Raw genomic sequence first — 23,316 nt, 5'->3', positions numbered from 1 at the left:
AATGCAGTACTTGGATGCAATCTCAAAAATGACAGAATGATCTCTGTTCGTTTCCAAGGCAAACCATTCAATATCACAGTAATCCAAGTCTATGCCCCAACTGGTAACGCTGAAGAAGCTGAAGTCAAACGGTTCTATGAAGACCTACAAGACCTTTTAGAACTAACACCCAAAAAAGATGTCCTTTTCATTATAGGGAACTGGAATGCAAAAGTAGGAAGTCAAGAAACACCTGGAGTAACAGGCAAATTTGGCCTTGGAATACGGAATGAAGCAGGGCAAAGACTAATAGAGTTTTGCCAAGAAAATGCACTGATAATAACAAACACCCTCTTCCAACAACACAAGAGAAGACTCTATACATGGACATCACCAGATGGTCAACACCAAAATCAGATTGATTATATTCTTTGCAGCCAAAGATGGAGAAGCTCTATACAGTCAGCAAAAAGAAGACCAGGAGCTGACTGTGGCTCAGACCATGAACTCCTTATCGTCAAATTCAGACTTAAATTGAAGAAAGTAGGGAAAACCACTAGACCATTCAGGTATGACCTAAATCAAATCCCTTATGATTATACAGTGGAAGTGAGAAATAGATTTAAGGGACTAGATCTGATAGAGAGAGTACCTTATGAACTATGGAATGAGGTTCGTGACATTGTACAGGAGACAGGGATCAAGACCATCCCCATGGAAAAGAAATGCAAAAAAGCAAAATGGCTGTCCAGGGAGGCCTTACAAATAGCTGTGAAAAGAAGAGAAGTGAAAAGCAAAGGAGAAAAGGAAAGATATAAACATCTGAATGCAGAGTGGCACATATTAACTGGCCCCAAATAAAGGAGATTCTAAAATCTCAATTAACATCCATAGCACAAAAGAATGTAATTAGAAGGTAATGTAATGAAATTGAGGAAAGCAAAATGCAGGCACAATGAACAGGAATTACTCTCAGACCACTCAGGTAAATCTCAGGATATTTACCAGGTTGTTGATTTTTGTTCCAATAGAGGAGATAGAAACATCATTCATATCATTTGAAAATGCACTAGACTCGAAGATAGGAAAAAACTATGGAACTAAGATACTTGCAGCCCTCTAGAGATAAATTAAGCAGTACTGTAATTATCAGCAATCATTTAGTGTTTGTTAAATTTTTTTCATTAATTATAGAAATAAATCAGCTTGATGAAAATTTGTTTTAAATAAGAGGGAAATAATGTATAAGTCCCCCACCTAAACCCACCTCTTGTTATTTTTGTGTATTTCTTCCATAATTTTTCTTTGCAATTTGCATGAATGGTAATCACAATACATAGCAACCTAATAGTTCACTTATCTCATCTTTTATCTAGACTTCACCAACAAGGCCTACTCATTCTTTCATCTCTTGAATCTATCTACCTGCCTTCACCCCTCTGCACAAGTAATACCCAAATCCAAGTCACCATTATTTCCCACCTAAACCACTTCAACAGCCTCTGAAATGAATCTCTACATTCTCTCCTACCGACCCCTCAAAAAAATATCCTCCTCAAGATTTAGAAGGCTATGGATGGTTTGACTTCTTTTCTTTAATCACTCTCTATTTGCTGTCTATGTTTTAGCATCTCACCACCTCCTTTCAGCATCTTATTTCACCAGGCTCTTCCCCACTGGCTGAGAAAGCTCTCTTCTCTCTAGGTCTCTCCTGTCCCCCAAAACCCATTCATCTCCTTTCAGGACTTAACTTATACTTTGCTCTTCAGAATGCTTTGCTTGACAACCAAATCTCATAATCCAGACCCAAATGTGTCCCCCCAAAATACTCTCTTCTAGTATCTCTTTCTTCTTCTTCTTCTTAACACATTATAATTGTAGCTTATTGATGACTTATGTAATTATTTCTTTTAACGGTGTCTTCCTCACTAAACTAGAAGCTCCATGAAATCAGGTACTGTTAATTTTTCTTTGCCCTTTTGTCAGCATCCAGTTGAGTCACTACCATAGAATAGGCAATCTATAATTTTGGATATCTGAATACACACACAGACAGTATTATATCATATTTCATTCATTTAACATTTTAAGGCCTTCTGTATATTTTCATCGTGTTTTGTGGTTACCATTTTTAATGATTTAACATTTAAAAATTAAATTTTCCATTAAAACCTGAATAACTTTTCCCAAATTCGAATCTATGAAAATACTTGTTTTAAAAACAATATGCACGAGACAGCAAAAGAGACACTGATGTATAGAACGGGCTTATGGACTCTGTGGGAGAGGGAGAGGGTGGGAAGATTTAGGAGAATGGCATTGAAACATGTGAAATGTCATGTATGAAACGAGATGCCAGTCCAGGTTCAATGCACGATGCTGGATGCTTGGGGCTGGTGCACTGGGACGACCCAGAGGGATGGTATGGGGAGGGAGGAGGGAGAAGGGTTCAGGATGGGGAACACATGTATAATTTTTTTAAATTAAAATTGAAAAAAAAAAATCAGAGGCAAATATAGAACAACTCTCTCAGAGAATGACCTAAGCTAACAGGGCAGATTTTCAAAAAAAAAAAACAATATGCAATCCTTTACATCTCATAAAAAATATATCCAGTATAGTCCATCAGAATATAGTTAAATTATATTAATCCAGACATCATAAATTTTACATTTATAAAAACTTTGACCAAAGTGAAGGTAAAGCTTACTTCTGCATTTTCTATTGAAGTAAAATTGAAAACAAAACTAGCTAAATAAGATTATCATCAGCAGCACCCTCATCATCAAAATATTTCAGGGGACTATTTACCTTACAGTTCTTTTTTTTCATTAAGAGGTAAGGAGAAGGGTCTAAAAGGTTTTATTTTCCAATCAGGTCCCAGTAATGCTCATGCTGCTGGTCTTTGACACCTCAAACAGCAAAGTTTTACTGAGGGATGACTTACATGTCATAAAATTCACCTTTCTAAACACATCCATTCTAATTATAAACAGATCAATACTTTTTAGTAAATTTATTGAATTGTGCAACGATCATTATAACCCAACGTTGCTGCTGCTGCTGCTAAGTCGCTTCAGTCATGTCCGACTCTGTGCGACCCCATAGGCGGCAGCCCACCAGGCTTCCCCGTCCCTGGGATTCTCCAGGCAAGAACACTGGAGTGGGTTGCCATTTCTTTCTCCAATGCATGAATGTGAAAAGTGAAAGTGAAGTCGCTCAGTCGTGTCCGACTCTAGCAACCTCTTGGACTGCAGCCTACCAGGCTCCTCTGTCCATGGGACTTTCCAGGCAAAAGTACTGGAGTGGGGTGCCATTGCCTTCTTTAGAATGTCTTTATTACCCCAGTAAGATTTCTAATGACCATTTACAGTTACTCCCCATTCCCACCTCCAGTCCCAGGCAACGACTAATCTACTTTCCATCTTTATAATTTGCCTTTTCTGGGCATTCCATATAAATGGAATCACACAATAAAGAAAAAGATTATGAGAGACAATTGAAATAACACTAAAATAGATATGTGGCACCATCAGCCAGTTCCACTTCTGCAACTACTTACGATCTTGGGAAAGATGTTTAATTCCCTAGACACCCATTTCCTTATCTGAAAAATGATAGAGTTGCACTTGGAAAGTTGTCACTATTCCTTGCAGAGAATATTCTAAATCAGGAGTTTGGGGAGCTCTCCTTAGCCACCCTCTGTTGGACTTTGTACTCCAACACACATGAAATTCATTTTGCTTCAAACATAGCTATGATACAGACATCACAAATTCAAGAATTTAGCAACCATCTCAAGCATATAGAAGGCATTCATTTTCTGAATTAAACTGAACTGAATTTGGTTGCCTCCACAAGCTAGGTTTCCTTAATCCTGTAAGATCTGGGAATTTTTTTTTTATAAACTCTAATCTATTTGTAAAATGTTGAATAAATAAACTTTTTCCTAAAGATTATTTTCTCATTTTTTCAGAATCTCAAAAGGACTCTTTTTAATTTTAATCTTTTTAATTGAAGGATAATTTCTTTACAGAATTGTGTTGGTTTCTGCAAAACATCAACATGAATTAGCCACAGGTGTACATATGTCCCCTCTTTCTTGAACCTCTCTCCCACCTTCCTCCCCATCCCGCCCCTCTAGGTTGTTACAGAGCCCCAGTTTGAGTTCTCAAAGGGGCTCTTTTACCCACTGTCACTTCTATAAATAGCACAGGCTTGTGAGGTTAGTCTGTCTCTGAAAGATACTCAGCAATCAAAATTACACAAATTTTAATCTGGTTCACACCATGTCTGTGAGGAGGGAAATAGGAATCTTTCATCTAATGAGATTTTCATGTATAGCCAGAAAACCATTCCAACACAAATTATTAATCCATTGCACATGTTCCTGCTAGGTCCTGGAACATGGCCTCACATTCTTGTTTATACTTGCCCCCTTCTGTCTATGAATGAACACAGCAACACTCTTAGGTTGGAACTCTCAACCTAAATCAATGCTAACAAATGTTCAATATTTTCCTTATGTTTCCCTTTCCTTTGTTTACAAAAGCTACAAACTAAACAGGTAGTAAAATTGCTTATTTTAAAATGATGATTGCTACACATTTTATCTCCTTCATTAGTGGTTACCAAAACAAGGTCTCCAGGGGTCCTTAATGACTTGGCTCTTAGAATAGTAATGTTAATAACACGACAATGTCAATACTTCTGTGTCTGGCAAACATTAATAATCAGATCCCCCTGGGATCCCATCAAAAGCAGCAGCCTTAATGGGATCTTTGTGGCTTCAAACATAAGTAGGTTGGGTGGGTGGTACATGATGTCTCTCAGGTCTGCCCAGCCACAGTGGCCCCAATCAAAGAACATTTGAAAACGTCCTTTTTACATTTACCATTGCACTGGCAGGGAATTTCACATAAGAAATGGGAGCATATTTTCCAAGCATGGTAGTGAATTCAAACATTCTTAACTAATTATACATACAAATGTGACCTATTTTATAACATTATATATAGCTATACAAATACAAATTGTATCTATTCGGTTAGACCTAAATAATAGTTATTTTTCTAATTTAAGCCAACAATGCCTGTATTTTACTTTTTACTTCTCTTTCTTGTTTAATACTTCCAATTTCTCACTAAAAGATATGAAAGTTTACTTACTGAAGAATAACAAATACCCCTTCAGACTTCTGTTAACACAGCTCAGTTCAACTAGCATTTACTACCATAATGAATGGGATCCTACTTTCTAGTAGTAAAATACTACCTTTCATTCCAAAAATCATCCTAGTATGAGTCCTTCAATAGAACAGTTAATGGAAAGGAAAATCCTCCAACTGATATGGAAAATGACATTTCACACTGGTGTCCTATTTCTAAACAGAGTCCCACATAAAATACACATTTGGGGTTAGTTTCAGATTTGGTTGGGGGGATGGGAATTCAAAATGGAACTCACGCTAAAATGTTCTTAAAATTAATACCTGTTGGGCCTTTGACTATAAAGCCTACCCGTGGGTAAAACAAACATTTAAAAGGACTCTGACATCCTTCCAACACAGAATAGTGAGCTACAAAGTAAATCTTTAATAAGCATTACTTGTTTAGGGGCAGAAGAGTGATGGAAAGATTTGGGAAGATCAAAGACCAACTTAAAAAACAACAAAAAAAGGTTTTCTGCTTAAGAGTCCCAGTAAGACACAGCTCTTCATCATACTTTCCATAATGTGCCTTATAATGCATGATTTGTATTTTGCTTCAAGATAATTTTAAAAGAAACATTCAAAGAGTTAATGCCCTAATGGTAAGGTTTTCTCCATCACCCTCTTTCTCATCAAGTGACCCACACTATTGTGGAATGACGATTATAAATTACCATTCTGTGGTTAATATTCACTAGGGGAATAAAAGCAAAAATCAGTTTTTAAGCAGATAGCAGTGACATTCTATAAAAATGACATAATTGTTCCTAAATAATAAGAACTGCTTTGAGGATCCAGAGAATAGAAAGTAAGACAATAAGATTCAAAATGTTTTTGGAATCCCTAAATTAATACATTTCAAACAGTACCCATCACCTTGTCATTAAACCTCAACATTAAACCCTGAATAATATAAGCTCGCAATTATGTGAGATTTTGTGAATAAGGCATTTGCTCCCGTAAGTGGGTTTTAGAGGAATGTGGATATTTTGATGGAACTATATAACCATAGACATGCCCTTCCTTTTACCTTAATCTGTCAGACTGAGAAAAATCATGAGATTTTTAAAGCTGGTACTCCAATAACTAGTTTAGAACTGACAACTCAAATAGCTAGCTAAACATACGCTCATAGACACCCACTTCAATGCAGAAACAGTGACCTGTGCTACTGACTATTCTACACAAATGATGATCCTTTGTCTTGCCGCCTACTCATCAACTGATTTTTTTTAAGGCATGTGTCTCTTTAAAGTATAATGACCCTTGCTGACAAGAGAAGCATACAACCCAGGATCCTCTGATAAATCTAACTCATAGCATGATGGACCTCTGAAGGATATCACAGTGAAATCAGTTGTTGGTGATGATAACATTCTTTAGCACATGCAGACCAACATACGAGTGTTAAACTTACAAGTAATTTCCTCATCTATAAGTGAAAATGACATGTGCATCTTCAATACATCAAAACCCCTCAAAACTACCCACAAAGTTGGTGAGACAGTTTCACTAGCTTCAGCAAAAGATGTGTGTTTAAGGCCTTCTCAGATTATCCAGGGAGCCCATGCTGGAGGAGTAAAGAAAGACTTTCAACTCACCAAACAATCAGCAATTGCTTCTATCTAAACTATCAAGGTTCACTGAGGTTTACCCAGAAGTCAGTCATAACATTTCATAGTATGGCTATTCCAAATACAAAAAGGCTCAGAGTTTCTGCCAAAAATTGACTCGGGACTGTATACAGTATAGACACACACACACACACACACACACACACACACACACACACACACACCCCACACACACACACACACCCCACACACACTATAGTCATTGGGAAGGTGAAAAATCATGAAGGGAATTATCTGCAGCTTTTGAAATAGTGATGTGTGTTTTGGGAGTTCTCAAACTTAGGTGTTAAACATTTCCACAGCAGCTTGTACCTACAGAGAGCTTCAGATTTATTTTTATTAATATCCGAGCATCACAGAAGCAGCTCAAATGCCACAAGAAGAATCTGTTTCTAAGGTAACTCACTAGGCACCCTCACATAAATAGCTTGGAAAATAGAGCTGCTCATTCTCTGACTGTAAAGTGCCCAGATCTGTTGAAGGACTTTTAGTATCTTCCCAACCTTCAACCTAATGTCTCCCATCACCAGCAATCAGCTAGCTGTGTAACATGGTCATTTGCTGGGTTAAATTCTTGAGCGAGGGACAATAACCCATCATCTAAATTGCAAGAAAATAAACAGCAAAGGATGGAAAATTTAAAGAGACAGATCTATTCCCTCTTGGGCAAGGAAAACAAGGAAATAGAAACAATAGGATGTAATTTAGAAACAAAATGTCTTTGTTAATAAATGCTGAAACTGGGTGATGGGTACCTGGGCTTCATTATACTATTCTCTATTTTCCTATAAGTTAGAAAGTGTCCATAACAAAAAGATATTTTTTTAAGTGAGTATCTCTTCGCAGCCTCCCTACCATAATACACTGAAGGAAACAGGGATTCAAAGATATTAAGTAAGCTCCACTGATGGTTAATTTTATATGCCAACTTGGCTGGACCACAGTGCCCAGATCTTTGATCAATATTACTCTGGATATTTCTGTGAGGGTGTTTTTTGTGCAGGAGATTAACAATTAAAATGGTGAACTTGTGTAAAGCAGATTTCCTTTCATAAAATGCATGGGCCAGACCTGATCAGCTGAAGACCTTAACAGAGAGTGACCTCCCCTGAGCAAGAAGGAAAGTCGCCAGTAGATGACCTTCAGACATCAAATGCAACATTTGCTTTTTCCTGGGTCTCTAGTGTATCAACCTGCCCTGCAGATTTGGACATGCTAGCCTCTGTAAGATAATAAGCTAATTCCTAAAAAAAATAAAAGAAAAACAAAAACAGAACCAATATAATGTATTTGTGTGTTTATCTCTCTCCACCCAACAATGAGCAAGATGTGTTCTACCACATCTAAGGTCAGTCTCTCCATCCTGTCAATTAGTCTTTATTTTAGGCCCTTATAGCATTTATAATAATTTATAATTATTTTATTTGCTTTTGCACTTTCAGTTTTGTCTTTCTGTCATTATCCAAAAGTGGAATTTCCAAGAGAGTGGGGACTATATCTCTTTTTATCATTTTTTTTTCCAGGATTTAGAAACTGAGTAACATAACATTGATTCTTAATAAATAATGAGTGAATAGATGAGTGAATATTCTCAAACCAGTAACTTTTCAACTGCATTCTTTGGAATTTTTACCATCAAACAAGGTTCAATCAGTCCTACTTTGATGGGTTTGTTAAGAGCATTCTCGCTCATTTGTGTCTTAAGTCACCAAAACAAGTAACTAGACACCACAATGAATATTAACAAGGCTTATTCTGGTGTTTAAACTCTTAAGCTCCTTACAGCTTTTCATCTCAGGTATAAGTTGAAACATATGAAACTTCCAACCTACAAAAACAGTAATTTCAAAAGGTTCGACCTAATATAACACATACTTAGAAAAAATATGAAATAGCATAGCACAAATGAAAGCATTAAAATAGGAAGAAAAGATACTTTTCAATTTAGACTGTTAACCAGTGGACTTCCCCCTCTAGGCATTATTCTCCAGGTTGGGTCTTTTTTTGCATAAGCCTCATTGGGGAATGGTGACAAGAAGAAAAGAGGGGCTATTCCATTTATTCTACTATTTAAGGACAAAAAAGTACAATGAGGGGAGATGATGGGAGGGGTTGAAGGTTTCAACTTAAAAATAGCTAATTCATAATTTTAAAACAAACTGTTGTGCAATCCAAAAGTTTATAAATTGTATCAAAAGCATTTCAGTAGTATTGACAGGTTTTAATCATCCTATTGGAAAAAGGAGGGAGGGGCATATTTAGCCTTTTCTTGATGCCAACAAAGGTCCATCTAGTCAAGGCTATGGTTTTTCCAGGGGTCATATATGGATGTGAGAGTTGGACTATAAAGAAAGCTGAGCACCAATGAACTGATGCTTTTGAACTGTGGTGTTAGAGAAGACTCTTGAGAGTCCCTTGGACTGCAAGGAGATCCAACAAGTCCATCCTAAAGGAGATAAGTCCTGGGTGTTCATTGGAAGGACTGATGCTGAAGCTGAAACTCCAATACTTTGTCCACCTGATGCCAAGAGCTGATTCATTTGAAAAGACACTGATGCTGGGAAAGATTGAGGGCAAGAGGAGAAGGGGACGATAGAGGATGAGATGGTTGGATGGCATCATTGACTCAATGGACATGGGTTTGGGTGGACTCTGGGTATTGGTGATGGACAGGGAGGTCTGGCATGCTGCGGTTCATGGTGTCACAAAGAGTTGGACACAACTGAGCCACTGAACTGACTGACTGATTCTAAAATACTTGATTCATTTAAAATTCATCTGATCAGTCCAAACCCAAAACCACCCCCACAGACCTGCAGGCAAAGAAAACACAACTTTAAAGACAGCAAACAAAACCTCCCAGAAAAGAGAATGAATTGTATTGCTTTTATATTATCCTTTAAAACACCTTTTTCAATGTATACTTTATTCATCAATCATACTAAACATGAAGTACAAAGAAACCAACACTGTTTATTTACAACTGCAGGATGGGTACTTGGGTAAATGTCCTTCTCTATCTTAAGAAGCTAATAATGATAATGATGATGAAACTATCCATATCCAATATCAATACCCTTTATATATATATTTACATCTGTTTCAGATCCTGATTCATACCATCTGTAAAATTTGTCATTGCTCTTTCTTACTTGGGCATAAAAGGAAAATGGAATATAGGCACAATCATTCAGAAAACAATGGAAAGTTACAAAGATGGACAGCCAAATTCTTCTGTCTGGGTCCAATTTACTAAAATTTTGTAAACTCAGAATCTTGAGTATAAATTACAGATGGTTATAATTTGACAACTTTGAATAATCTTATAGACACTTTTTCTAAATACTTTTTCCTTTTTTAAAATCCCTGTGCAGAAGTCATCTGCTAAGAGTGCCATGGTATACATAGGGTGAGAGGGGAAGCATCGTAAAGGAAGAGCTTGCCTGCTGACCAAGGTAGAACTGAAATAAACCACTCAGGGAGAGAAATAGGTGGGGAACCACCAGATGGATACTTTGTGGGCAGAAGTAAATGTGAATTGGGCCAGCATTAACATTGCTCAAACTCTATCCTTTCCAACTTGAAAGGGGATGTTAGCAATGAACACACCCCTTCCATCCATGGCACTCCACTGCAGCCATACCTTTAAATTACTTGGTATTCTTTCTAAACCTGTAAAGTTTGCCTCATCACTGTCACTCCCTATTCTGATATAATTAGTTTGCAGTGGGATTTGATCACTGGTTGTTTTTAAAAGCCTCCCAGGATTGAGACTCAGTGTAGTTCAACTGGGCTCACAGCTGGGAAGCACTCTGTCTGCTGATTATAGTCTATACCAAAAATATCTGACCAGCTTTTGTTATCTCTCTTTGTAAGAATCATTCTAACCCAGAAGGAGAATGTGAAATACCACTGTTAAAGGAAAATGGAGAAAGAAAAAATTTCTATTCAATTCTTCATCCACTCTCTAATGCTAAATGGTGGTCCCTAAAAAGATATGTCCATGTTCTAGTCCCTGAAACCTCAAATGGTGGAAGGATATTTGCAGGTGTGACTATGTTAAGGATCTTGAGATCTTCCTAGATTATCAGGGTGAGACCTAAATCCAGTGACAAGTGGCAGAGAGAAGACACACACAGAAGGTAATGTGAAGATGGAAGCAGAGACGGGCATGATGCAGGCACAAGCCCAAGAATGCCAAGGATGATTGGCAGCCACTTGAAGCTGGGAGACAGTGTGGACACCTTGATTTCAAACCTCTGGTCCCCAGAACTGTGTGGAAAATCAATTTATGTTCTTTTAAGACACCAAGTTTGTGATAATTTGTGTGGCAGCCACAGGAAACCAAACCATCCTCCAAATCCTCCCTTTCCCCTACTTTCTCCCATCCCAGAAGTTCAAAAGCATGAAAGAGTGGCTTGCATTGAGAAGAACAGGTGGGCAAAAGAGCAGTGCAATTAAGACCCTAGCCTCTGACATTAGTCAGTTTTTGGATATGAGTCTCCACTTTGCTACTTAATACCTTGGAAAACAATTCATCTCTCAAAGCCTCTGTTGCCTCATCTATAACATGGAGATTTTAATAGTATCTACTTACTGAATTATGCTGTAGAAAGGTTGTACATGAACATACTCTGACCTAAATGCAGAACTGAAACCAAAAGTATCTGACAACCACAGCCATCATGACCCAAGCAGAAAACGGTGGGGCTGATAGGAGCTCCTGCTAGACCAGGAGTTAACCATCCCATTGAAAGTGAAGGGATGGGAGTAGTCTTGAGGAGGAACTGACCTCCTCAAGGTCAGTTGGGCTTTCCAACCAACTGGTAGGTAGGGAGACACTGTCACATGTGAACCACCTCACTCCCGAGCTCCAGCTGACACAGCTGACTGCTGAGCCCTGGCTGAGCACCAGCTTTGCTTAAATGTACAAAAGCTGTCAACACCCTGTCTGGGTTTCCCAGGTGGCACTAGTGGTAAAAAAAAAAAAAAAAAACATCTGCCAGTGCAGGAGACATAAGAGGTGCAGGTTCAACCCCTGGGTCAGAAAGATCCCCTGGAAGAGGTCATGGCAACCCACTCCAGTATTCTTGCCTGGAAAATCCCATGGACAGAGGAGCCTGGTGGGCTACAGTCCATAGTGTCACAAAGAGTTGGACCCAGCTGAAGCAACTGAGCATGTAGATATATGCTGTCTCATGGGGCTCTTGTCTCTGTCACTCCCACGCTCTCCCATGCTCTGTGGTGAGACACTAAACTTCAACTTGCTTCCTCAAAGTCAGTCAGTCAGTTTCGTTTGGGATCAATAATCAGTTTGGGGGATTTGCACTCCCACTCCATGCTCTTGTTCATCAGAGAGCAATGGGCACAGATGTGTGCTCATTTACTATGATGTGGTATTCCTCCCTGCTGGCTCCCCTGACCCGCAGAGGAGTGTCAGCCTCTGCCTCTACAGCCTTCCCAGGGAAGGCTGTGTACCTGCAGTACCTCCTAAGATCCTTCCAGGCAAGACAGGTACATAATTTGAAGACCCAGTGCAAAAATGGAAGGATCTTTGGTTCAAAAACCATTAAGAATTTCAAGAGGGCAACAGCAGAGCACTAACCCGAGAGAAGCGTCCCTTTCCGGCATGGGGCCCTGTGCAACTGCACAGTTTATGTGCCCGTGAATCCAGTCCTGGCTCCAGGAGGCCTCAGGTGCTGTGCTCCGCAGCCTCTGAAACAGGCCACCTCACCACAAGGTGCAATTACTCCCTAGCAGGAAGACAGTGACTCTTAGACCTCTACTGTCTTCTCCCCAGAGGGTCATGCAGAAACTCCTAAACTCTATGTGACATGAGCTACTCAATGAGGAACTGTGCTAGAAATCTTCTCCAGGTCTCTTTCCTCGCATCCCCACCAGTATGTTCCACCTCTGCAGCAGCCACGCTGGGCCCACGGGGGACCCGTGAGAGGCAGTCTCCAGCCACCCTCCACAAGGGGACGCACATGGCGCTCTGCTTTTCGTCGCTTCCTTGGGCCATGTTGGACTCCGATCTCACTACGACCATGGCAGGTGGCCCCACACCCACCACCCTTTTCAGGATCCAGGCAACTTTCAAGCCCTCCAAATCTCTTTTCCTGTATCCATCCAAGCCATGGGCTGCCCTTCCCAGTGGTGGAAAGCCTTTCTTCTTCTCTTCCCTGCCTGGGAGGAACCACCCTCCTATACATCCTCCATCCTGTGCTTCTGGAAATTAAGCTCTCTGCTCCAACTTCTAAATGTTGCCTTTGATACATAAAGAAAGCTTCGGAGGGAAAAACAAACAAAACAAAATCTTATCTCTCTTTCAAAGCTAAGATTCTTTAAAAACTATTATTTCACCATGGGATTTTTATTTTTAATCAACTTTTATCTCAACACTGAACATTTCCACCAATTAAAAATGAATAAAATTTTTAAAAAACACTGAACAATGGCTTCTTTGTGACAACCCATATCTACCCCCCCAAAGCAATCACTACCAATAAATAACACAAGTACTTTGCATTAATAAGTCTAATAATCCATGTAACAGATTTAGCAAGTGTATGAATAGTAAATGCTAAATAAATGATAGCCATCAATTATCATCAGCTAATTATTATTATTACCTATGTTATTAGGAAGAAACTGTTTCAGTTCTTTATCCCTTACCTATATTTAAGATAAATGATATGTGAAAATCCATTGAATTTTGAAAAAAATATATAGCCTAAAAGGCATTTTTGTGGAGTAAATTATTTTGTACAATGGGTTCAGAAAATAAACTGTCATGTCTGCTTCTCTAATATTATCACAAAAACAAAAAAAAATTATTTTATTCTTCAGAACCTCACACATATATTAGATTATAATGATTAGGTTGCTAATATCCAGCCATTTTTTGATCTATAAAAATGGAAATTTCATATGGTTCAACCTCAAAGTAAGATGGCCTTGTTGGTTTTTAATCATTTTCATTAAGTCTCCTCCATTCATAGACTGAGACCTAGAGAAGAAATTGCTATGGTAACCCCAAGGATCAAATAGGACTGCATTATAGCGATGGGGAGAAACCTAGCCCAGACTCATAAATTTGCAAGTGAGGACTTAAGCCCCAGAGAAGTGAAGTGAACCTCCAAAATACCACAGCCAATTAGTGGCAAAACTAAGTTCTGGCTGTCTTCACTGTGTTCCTTTCTACCATACCAGGCTGCCTTCCTCCCTTCCTAACATTTGTCAAAATATGTTAAGAACATCCCATCTTCACGGAGAAGTCAGGGCTCTGCGGATGATAATTAAGGCAGACATCAAAAGTTAGATAAAATCTGGGCTAGAGGCACATTTTTCAAAGACTCTTGATCAATAATAATTAAACTTTCAAAGGAGAAATGTCAAAATGAAGGTGTTTGTTTCTTCGTTGTAATTTGTAGATTCTCCTGATTAAACTATTTTTAAAGCTCCCTTCAGTTGATCCCACTCTCAGTGTTGCTTGAGCTAACAGCTTCTGGTTCATGCTTTATTGTTATTATTTCAATATTATCTTCGACTTATTTGCAAGTATAATTCATAATTGTCTCTAAATTACTCAGATAACATGTCAAACAAGACAAAAGAAAATAATCTTAAATAGCTCTAACCTTAGTTCTTTGTACTAATTAAAGTCTGAAAAGGAGAAAACATCACCAACTTTAATCTCCCAATTTAAGTAATGAATACAATGTGTTCATGTGTGATGTCACTCCTAGAATCCACTACTGCGACTGGAATTGTGTTAATACTACACAACTATGGTTAAAGTTCTATTAGGTCTTTTACCATAGGCATCATGCTGGTATCTTTACAAAATTAATTCACATAATCGAGACCAACCCTGTAAGGGGTGTGTTGATGACCCCGATATACAGATAAGGAAAACATTTAGAATGGTTCCATAATTTGCCTTGGTCATACAACTAGTGAGAGTGAGTTGCTGAAAGAGGAAAGAATCACTATGAACCGTAACTCCATAACACCTCGTGACCAAGCAGAAGTTTCACCTATGTCCCAGCTGAGACAATAGTGCTAAAGCATTTGTAAGTCCAAGATTTCACATGAAAACTTCTATTTTAAATATTCCACTCTATTTTCCACTCTATTTTCAGAAGACAAGCCAGATGTCCCAAGTGGAGTTCAAAAACTAAGGCTACTGAAACAGTAGGAATGCCAAATCAACTGTCAGAACTACACTTTACACCCCTTCCATTATTCTCCCCTATGGTAATTTTAAGAGACATCGCACACACTTTGATACTGTGTTGGGGGCCAGAGTGAGGCACTCGGCCCGTGGCAAAGGTCATGAGGAAGGAGACTTGACATACTCAAAGGCAGGATCGAGCCTCAGGAGTCCCCCTGGAAATCCTCGAGCATCTACCCCCATAACCAGAGCCTGCCTACTTTACTACTTTGTGCTCTCACCTACACCTCTGACTTTACGGGGGGCTGTCCCCCACCACCTCTTTTGGAGAAGGAGTTAACTTAGAGCTTCAGTTAATAAAAACTCCTGGGTGTGACAGGAGTGTTTCAACCTACAAACTCCTCTGAAGGTTCTCTAGCCTGCCTGACAGGCTTGTCCGGCCACATGTGATTGCTCACAGCCTCCCAACCATGAGAGGCATGAGATGCTTTAAACCTTCTAAAAACAGGTTCCTTAGAAAAGTTAGAAAACTATTAGTATAAGTATAGTGGGCTGATTAGAAATCGTATTGGTGAAGAGTTTTTCATTTGTTGAGCCAATGTTTGTTGCTAAGTCTCCACATCCCCTGCCCTTATACACATTAATGAATATATAAAAGAAATAAGTATTAACCTTTGATATAAATCACGTTAGACCTTAGGCTAAGTAAATTCTTTCCTTAACTAAAACCCACTATACCCTCACCCTATAAGAATGTACCTTTATTTGGGTGGCGTCTGTTTTAAGAATAATCACCCCTGGAGAAATAAGTGTCCTGGTTGACTGACCGCTGTCACAAGGAGAGGGTCATAAATTGTCAGCAGGCCCCCTGGCCAGAAGATGATGTAACATCCCTAAGACCTCTGTATACATTTGTATGAAGCACCTGACTTTGATAAAAGTCAGGACTGCTGACCCCGCGTGACTTTTGCAAAACATCTCAGTGTATAAAAGTAGACCATGGAAAATAAAGAATTGGGATCAGTTTCTCGAAATACTGGTCTCCCTATGTCGCTCTCTCTCTCAAACTCTGGCTGAGTCTCCATCTGGAGCGTGGAACCCGCCATGCTTACTAATTATGCCTGGGCTTCTAAGATCCGACCGGGAAGGCCTCAGTGTCTCCTCTCCTTTGGGAGAATGGAAGGATGCCTGCGGCCTACGTAAGTGGTGCAAGCTTCTTGTCTTGAAGTTTTATTGGTCTCCCGCGTAAACCAAGCTACTCAGCCTCTTTTCTCCACTGAATTTTCCTACTGAGCTATCCTCATTCTATTACTCTTTACATCTCTAATTAATATCTAATTGAAGCTATTGTATCCTGATCCTCGCCGTCGCCGTCCCCGCTTCAAACTCCCTGGATCAGCCGGGGCTGGCCCCCGGCAATACTGTTTCCTTAAAAAGTGGAACTTAATCCCCCTTCCCCTGAAGATAGACTGTACTTAGTAAACGACCAGAATGTGGTGAAGGAGGTATTGAATGACCTTCCTAGACTAGGTCATTAAAAAACTGACTTCCTCTTGCTCTCCTTTCTTGGATCTTTCACTCTGGGGGAAGCCAGCTGCCATGTGAAAAATACATTCAAGCAGCTCTGTGGAGGGTTCACATAGCAACTAAAGCCTTCTGCCTGGAAGTGAGGTCATCAGCCCCAATCAAGCCTTTAGATGACTGCAGCTGACATTCTAATTGCAGCATCATGAAAAACCCTGATCTGTAATAAGCACTCAACTAAGCTAACCCCATATTCATCAACTTTGAAAACTGTGAGATAATAAATATTTGTTGTGGGGTAAAGACTCTGATGCTGGGAGGGATTGGGGGCAGGAGGAAAAGGGGACGACAGAGGATGAGATGGCTGGATGGCATCATGGACTCGATGGACGTGAGTTTGAGTGAACTCCGGGAGTTGGTGACGGACAGGGAGGCCTGGCGTGCTGCGGTTCATGGGGTTGCAAAGAGTCAGACACGACTGAGCAACTGAACTGAACTGAACTGAATTTGTTAAAGCAATAAGTAATTAATACATGACAGCAAAGTGAAAGTGTTAGCTGTTCAGTCATGTCCAACTCTTTGCAACTCCAGGGACTGTATCCCACCAGGATCCTCTGTCTATGAAATTCCCTAGGCAAGAAAACCACAGTGGGCTGCCATTTCCTCCCCCAGAGGATCTTCCTGATTCAGGGATCAAACCCAGTCTCTTACATTGCAGGTGTATTCTTTACCATCTGAGCCATCAGGGAAGCCCCATATTCATCAATTTGAAACTGTAAGATAATAAATATTTTTGTGGGGGGTAATTTGTTAAAGTAATAGATAATTAATACATATTTATTCCTAAATTATGCCTTTTATTATAACAAAGTGAACAAGTTAAACCATATCTACATAAGGTACCATATCAATAAATCAAATATTGTCCAGGCTGTGGGATAGCTAAGGGCTATTTTCCTCAAGGCCTTGCCCCAGCTCAAAAACCTAATGTAAGACTGTCCCTCCACCAGTTCTGTCATGCCCCACCCATGGGCCATGGAGGGCAAGAGAGAGAATCAGACTAACAATTTTTTTTAAAGCCAAGTGGTTACCTATAAAATAAGAGCACTATCTTTAAACGTCCAGCTTTTGTGTGATTATAATCACTTTGTGATAACATCCTGTATCACAAAGTTCTATCCTTCAGTAATTGAAAATAGAATATGTTCTTTAAGAGCTGGAAGCCAATTATTTCTTTTAGTGTGTTATTTTCCCCATTAAATTGAAGGAAGGAAGTTAGTAAATGGTGTAGTAGATTCAATGAACTTAAAATCTCCCTTTAGAAAAATGACTGTTGCCATACGGTGGGGAATGGCCCTAAGCACTGAAAATCTCAGAAACATCAAACCAAAGTGAAGGGTCAATATCATTCCAAAATAATGAAACCAAAACACATCAAGGCTCTTGTCAATCAAAATCCTTTTTTTTTTTTTTTCCTTTTCCTTCAAGCATTAATCAGAGGGAAACTCAACACAGACATCTAAAAAGCTAAGAAGACGGGAAGCGGTGGTCAGCCTTTTCCCATCTGCTCTTTGGACCCTAAAGAGAGCATTACTTTCCTAAAGCTAATGTATTCTTTGGTAATGTCCATTCATCATGCCACCACAGCAGCTGCTAAACTGCTCATGTGTGATTTCTTAATGGGGTCCATCCAGGAACAGTGACATTCCTTCCCTGACCAAAACCACAGCCAATGCCAAGCTCAGGAGACTGCGAAGCATAATGCTTACCTGGCCCTTCGCAGATTCCAGTCTTGTCTTTAGAGTGCTTTCTCTTCCCGCGTTGCTCCAGGCATGGAAGGCCTCCTGTGGTCTCGAAACTCAGCTTCTTGTTGATGAAGAGGAAGAGGACAACCAGAAGAACAAGAAAGACCCCAGCTGCAGACAAGAAGCCGATGGCCTCGGGAGGGACTAGCAAGAGAACACAAAGGAAAAAATATCACCAAGTGAACCACCTTTTAGTTCTAACAACTGATCAAAGTTATCTGGAATCTTCACAATTATTAGAATGCCAGATACTCTACAAGTCCTGACCTGCTGGCATCCCAGAACTGTGTACAGGGGAAAGGAAAAGGACTATTGCCAGGTGCATCAAGCTAGGCTGGTTCCTAGATGACAGACCTCCATTCCTTCACACATGTGGCTTCTTCTGCCTATAATATAACTCCTCTAGCCCCTATCCTTTGCTTAATATTCAACATCAAGCATGCAAGCTATTAGATATCAGTCAAATGGGTTGAGCTTGAAATGGCTGACCAGTGTTATAAAAGCAAGTCTTTTAAAAATACAACTGCCTAAAACTTAGAAAAACTAATTACACAAGACAAAGTTGCAGACATACATCCATCAAATTAGCAATTGGAGGAAAGTCATTTCCTGGATATGGTTTTTCTAATTCAAATAAGCAACACATGAGGGTGATGATTACCAACAGTGACAAGAAAATTCCTAATCTGTGCATCCATATTATAAATTAGAATTATATTTTGAAAGCTAATATTTTAGACTATTAGAAGATAGATTTCCATCTTCCCCTGTCCCTTCCTCATCAAAAAATTCCTTAGCTTTAAATGACTCTGTGCTCCCCAGGTCCATAGTCCCAGCTATTGAGTTCAGCTGTGAGGTACATAGAACAGAAAGGTCAGAGCTAGTTTCAGGTTGAGAAAAGACTCCTTCAAAGAAATGTCATTTGAGTAAAGACAACATTTCATAAAGAAATCCAAAAATCAAGCTGTATAAAGGAATCAATCACAAAGCAGGTGTCAGGAAGAGTTATTCAAGGCAGTTGGGTATATGTGAAAGCTTATGAAAATGACTCTCCTGAGAGTAGTTTTAATCCTTGAGCAGGTTTAATATGTGGATTAATAATATGAAGAGATAATATCCAGGTTGTGCTACCTTCCAGATAAAGAGAGAGAGGATGAATCAAACCAGTCCCAACTCCTATGAAAAGAAAATAAATGGCACTGCCTCACTAAATCAATTTAGTGGCAAGCCAGAGAAAGAACAAACAAGACAAAAATAGCGTTGTAATCTGCAAAATGATAATAGTGCCTGCTGATCAAAACCAACATATATTGTGAATTTAAAAAGTATGCATGCATTGATTATTCCCTCTGCCTCTAGAGGTAACACAGGTAGCAACGTTTACTGGCATAGGTTCAGCAGTCACACCTCCTGGGAAGAAATCACAATCTGCCACTTATTATCTGTGTGGCCTTGAGCAAATTATTTAACCTCTCTGTGCTTCAGTTTTCTAAGTAATAAAAGAAGATAATAAATATAAAACACATGGAAAATAACCTGTATGGCACCTAGCACATAGACAGTTCTCAAAAAGGAACTAACATCTTCCTCAGTAGCATCATTATCGGCTTTGCAGACCTTTTAAAATACCCAGGGGCAATCAAATATGAGATGGATGTGTTGCTTTGTACACAGGCTGTGCTCCACACCCCTTTCCCTCTCTTGCATTAATTATCCCAGAGGGATGGGGAAGGGATAAAGTAGGAGCCTGAGAATAGCAGCTACAAACTACTACATATAAAATAGATTAAAAAACAAGGTCCTATTGTATAGCACCAGGAACTATATTCAATAACCTATAATAAACCATAATGGAAAATGATATGAAAAAAGAATATGTCTGTATATTTTTGCTTAATCATTTTGCTGTACACCTGAAACTAACACTGTAAATCAACTACACTTAAAATCATCTCTATCTCCCCCCTCCCACCAATTCTTGTATTTTCAACTACTTCCCTTAGTAGATACCATATTGTTTTCACCTGCATTAAAAATTCACTGTGTGTCTCCTATCCTTAAGAGCCCTTCCTCGCCACCATATGCTCTCTTCAACCATAGCCCTGCTTTTTCCTAGTCACAACTGACCATCTTCAGAGTACCCTACATTCACCTCCACTTTCTTACCTCCAAAGCCTCTAGGATCCTTTACCCAGATTCCCACTGATCTCCAGGTACCCAGCCTTACCCACCACAAATCCCTTTTCCACATAGCAGCCTGACTGATCCTTCTGAAATAAGTCTGATTTGTTCAATTGCCCCACTAAAGCCCTCTGCAGTGGGTTTAATTGTGACCCCCAAAAGAGACATCCACTCTGAATCTCAGAATGTGACATTATTTAAAACAAAAGGGCTTTGCAATGTAATTAGGGTAGGATCTTCAGATGAAATTATCCAGGATCAGGGTGGGCCCTAAATACAGTGGTAAGTATCCCTAAAAGACACTGAAAAGGAGAAAACACAGAGAGAAGATGACCATGTGAAGATGGGAGAAAAGATTGAAGTTATGAAGCCAACTGAGGAATGCCAAGGCTTGCCAGCAGCCACCAAGAACTAGGAGAGAGCCCTGGAAGAGGTACTCTCTCAGAGATTCCTGAGGAATCAATTTTGCTGATATCCTAATTTTGGACTTCTGGCCTCCAAAACTGTGAGAGAACAAATTTGTTGTCTTAAGCTGTCAAGCATTTGGTAATATGTCATGTTAACCCTCAGAAACTAATTTACCCTCCAACAGCTTCCCATCACCCATAGGACAAAACTTGAACTCCTCATCTTGGTTTGCAAGACTTTTCATGACCTAGCTGCTGTTTCTAGCCTTTATCACTCATCACTCCCCAGCATCAAACTCTTTGTTGCCATCATATTCATCTATTTCTGGTTGCCCAAACATAGCTCACCTCCAGACCTTTGGAGAGACTATTTCAAATCCATGGAATGACTGTGCACTCTCTACTGTCTAACACTGATACTAGACTTCCTCTGAAAGCCTTTTTTGTTCCTCTTGACCAGGCTGGATGCTTCTACTATGAGTTTCCACCCACTGAGACTTCAATAGATTTTTCAAGTGTTTTCAAATGTTAAATTTTCAACTTCATAAGAACAAGGACTTTGCCTCAGTTACCCGATGTGCTCTCAGCAGCTAGCCTAGGAGATGCATGATACATATTTGATGCTTAAATAAATATTGAATTCTTCTGTGCTATGACATGTTGATACATGGAAAGAAAATATATGCCTCAAGTAGGTCAGTAACACTAACAACATAAGATATGATTTATATCAGATCCAGGCTTGGGTTCATCTATTGTCTATAATGCCATTCATTAGTGAAACTAAATCTTGATTTTTTAATACACTGTATTTTTCCATTATAAAACAACATGATGCATATTACATAAAATCTACAAAATATAGAAAAAGACGATGACAACCACAGTTAAGATTTTATGTACTTCCTTCCAGTCATTTTGATATTTGGGCAAATACTAATTGTCTGTATTGATTTTACCTTTACTGTCTTGTAAAAAAATTTTCTAGATAAAAACTTCTATTTATTTTTTAGAGACTTAAAAAATGATTCATGCATTTAGTAAAATATTTTTAAAATATTGGAAAATGTTTTTTAAAGATCATGTTGCAACTCACCACCTATCATTTTTTTCTCTTATATTTTCTTAACTGTTTTTACCAACATTGAGATACTATCTTATATCAATGCATTTAATATAAAAATATTCACAAATTCCAGATTGAAGACAATATATAAGGAGTTTTGATATAAATCTCCAAAGATGAAAGAAAGAATTGGGAGAAAGCTCTTGTATTATTCAAAATAACTCTGCTTTTTGTAGATGAAAGTATTTTTGTTAGGAATCATTCTTGTAGCAGTGACTAAACTATGGGTAGGTACAAAATTCCTAGGTAGCTACCAAAATGTTTCTCTCCTCAAAACTATCTAGACATCAGTGCATTAACTTTTAATGTTTAATGTGTCATAAATGAAAGTGACACTGCAGCTACCTTTTGCTACTGTACGGGCAACAGAATTTTTTGGTCTAGAATCTTTTCAATACAAAATTTTAATTTAATTTTCCTTTTAATACCAAAAATTATCGGAATGTGACTTTTTATGGAATCTTTTGTTGATTTTCCCTAGAACCTCGTCTTTTCAGCAGCATATCCATGACTTTTTTAAAGCTTGGAAGAATTTTCTTCAATGATGTCTGACAATTTGTGCCAATTGTTCGTGTTTCTGTCTTAAACTAGGGAACTATTTCTTTAGTTACCAATTTTTAGGTTTTTTTTTCTTCTGTATCCTAGCAGATCTCAAATATGGCCTACACTTTTCATTTAACTAAATAGGTGTAAGTGTGCTGTAACCTACTTCACTACTGTAAACGCTGTATATCTGAGTCAGTGGCAGACAGTGGAAGATAGTCTTTTGAGTTGGATGGTGAAGAACACTAGGAATAAGCACAAATGTAGCTAAAGCAGAGGAAAACTTAGTTCAAGGAGTGCGGTTATTTCATGAGACTTCATATTCCTCTCAGAATGTATCAATTTTAATTTCATCTTTTTCTGTGTATTTATGGGTACTTAATTGGAAGTCTGAAGAGGTGCATGAAAGACTGGGAGCCAAATGCTACATTAAACTATAGTTTAGTGTGTGTATCTGGTTGGCCAAAAAATTTGTTCAAGTTTTTTTTATATCTTATGAAAAACTTGATCAAAATTTTTGGCCAGCCTAATACTTTCTACATGAGTAGAGTTATCAAGGAAATGACTGAGAAGTTAGCAGTGACCTCAGACTTGTAAGAACTGCTTAACCAGGGTTGCAGACAAACTAACCTCTCTAAAAATTGCTTAAAATTACAAATATAACCTAGCAATTCCACTTCTAGGTATATATCCAATGGAATTGAAAATACACACATTCACAAAAAAAAACCC

General features: G+C 38.8%; 1 protein-coding gene across 1 annotated transcript in view; it reads right to left on the bottom strand.

Moving 5' to 3' along the window:
• Positions 1–23,316, bottom strand: part of SYT16 (synaptotagmin 16) — a 307,290-nt gene that overhangs the window by 136,492 nt on the left and 147,482 nt on the right. The window contains exon 3 of the mRNA XM_059890700.1: positions 18,292–18,493. Coding sequence (XP_059746683.1) covers positions 18,292–18,493 — 202 coding nt within the window. The remainder of the gene's footprint in view (positions 1–18,291; positions 18,494–23,316) is intronic.

Source organism: Bos taurus, chromosome 10 (assembly GCF_002263795.3).
Source record: "Bos taurus isolate L1 Dominette 01449 registration number 42190680 breed Hereford chromosome 10, ARS-UCD2.0, whole genome shotgun sequence".
NCBI lineage: Eukaryota > Metazoa > Chordata > Mammalia > Artiodactyla > Bovidae > Bos > Bos taurus.
This window is presented reverse-complemented; position numbering and strand designations above follow the sequence as displayed.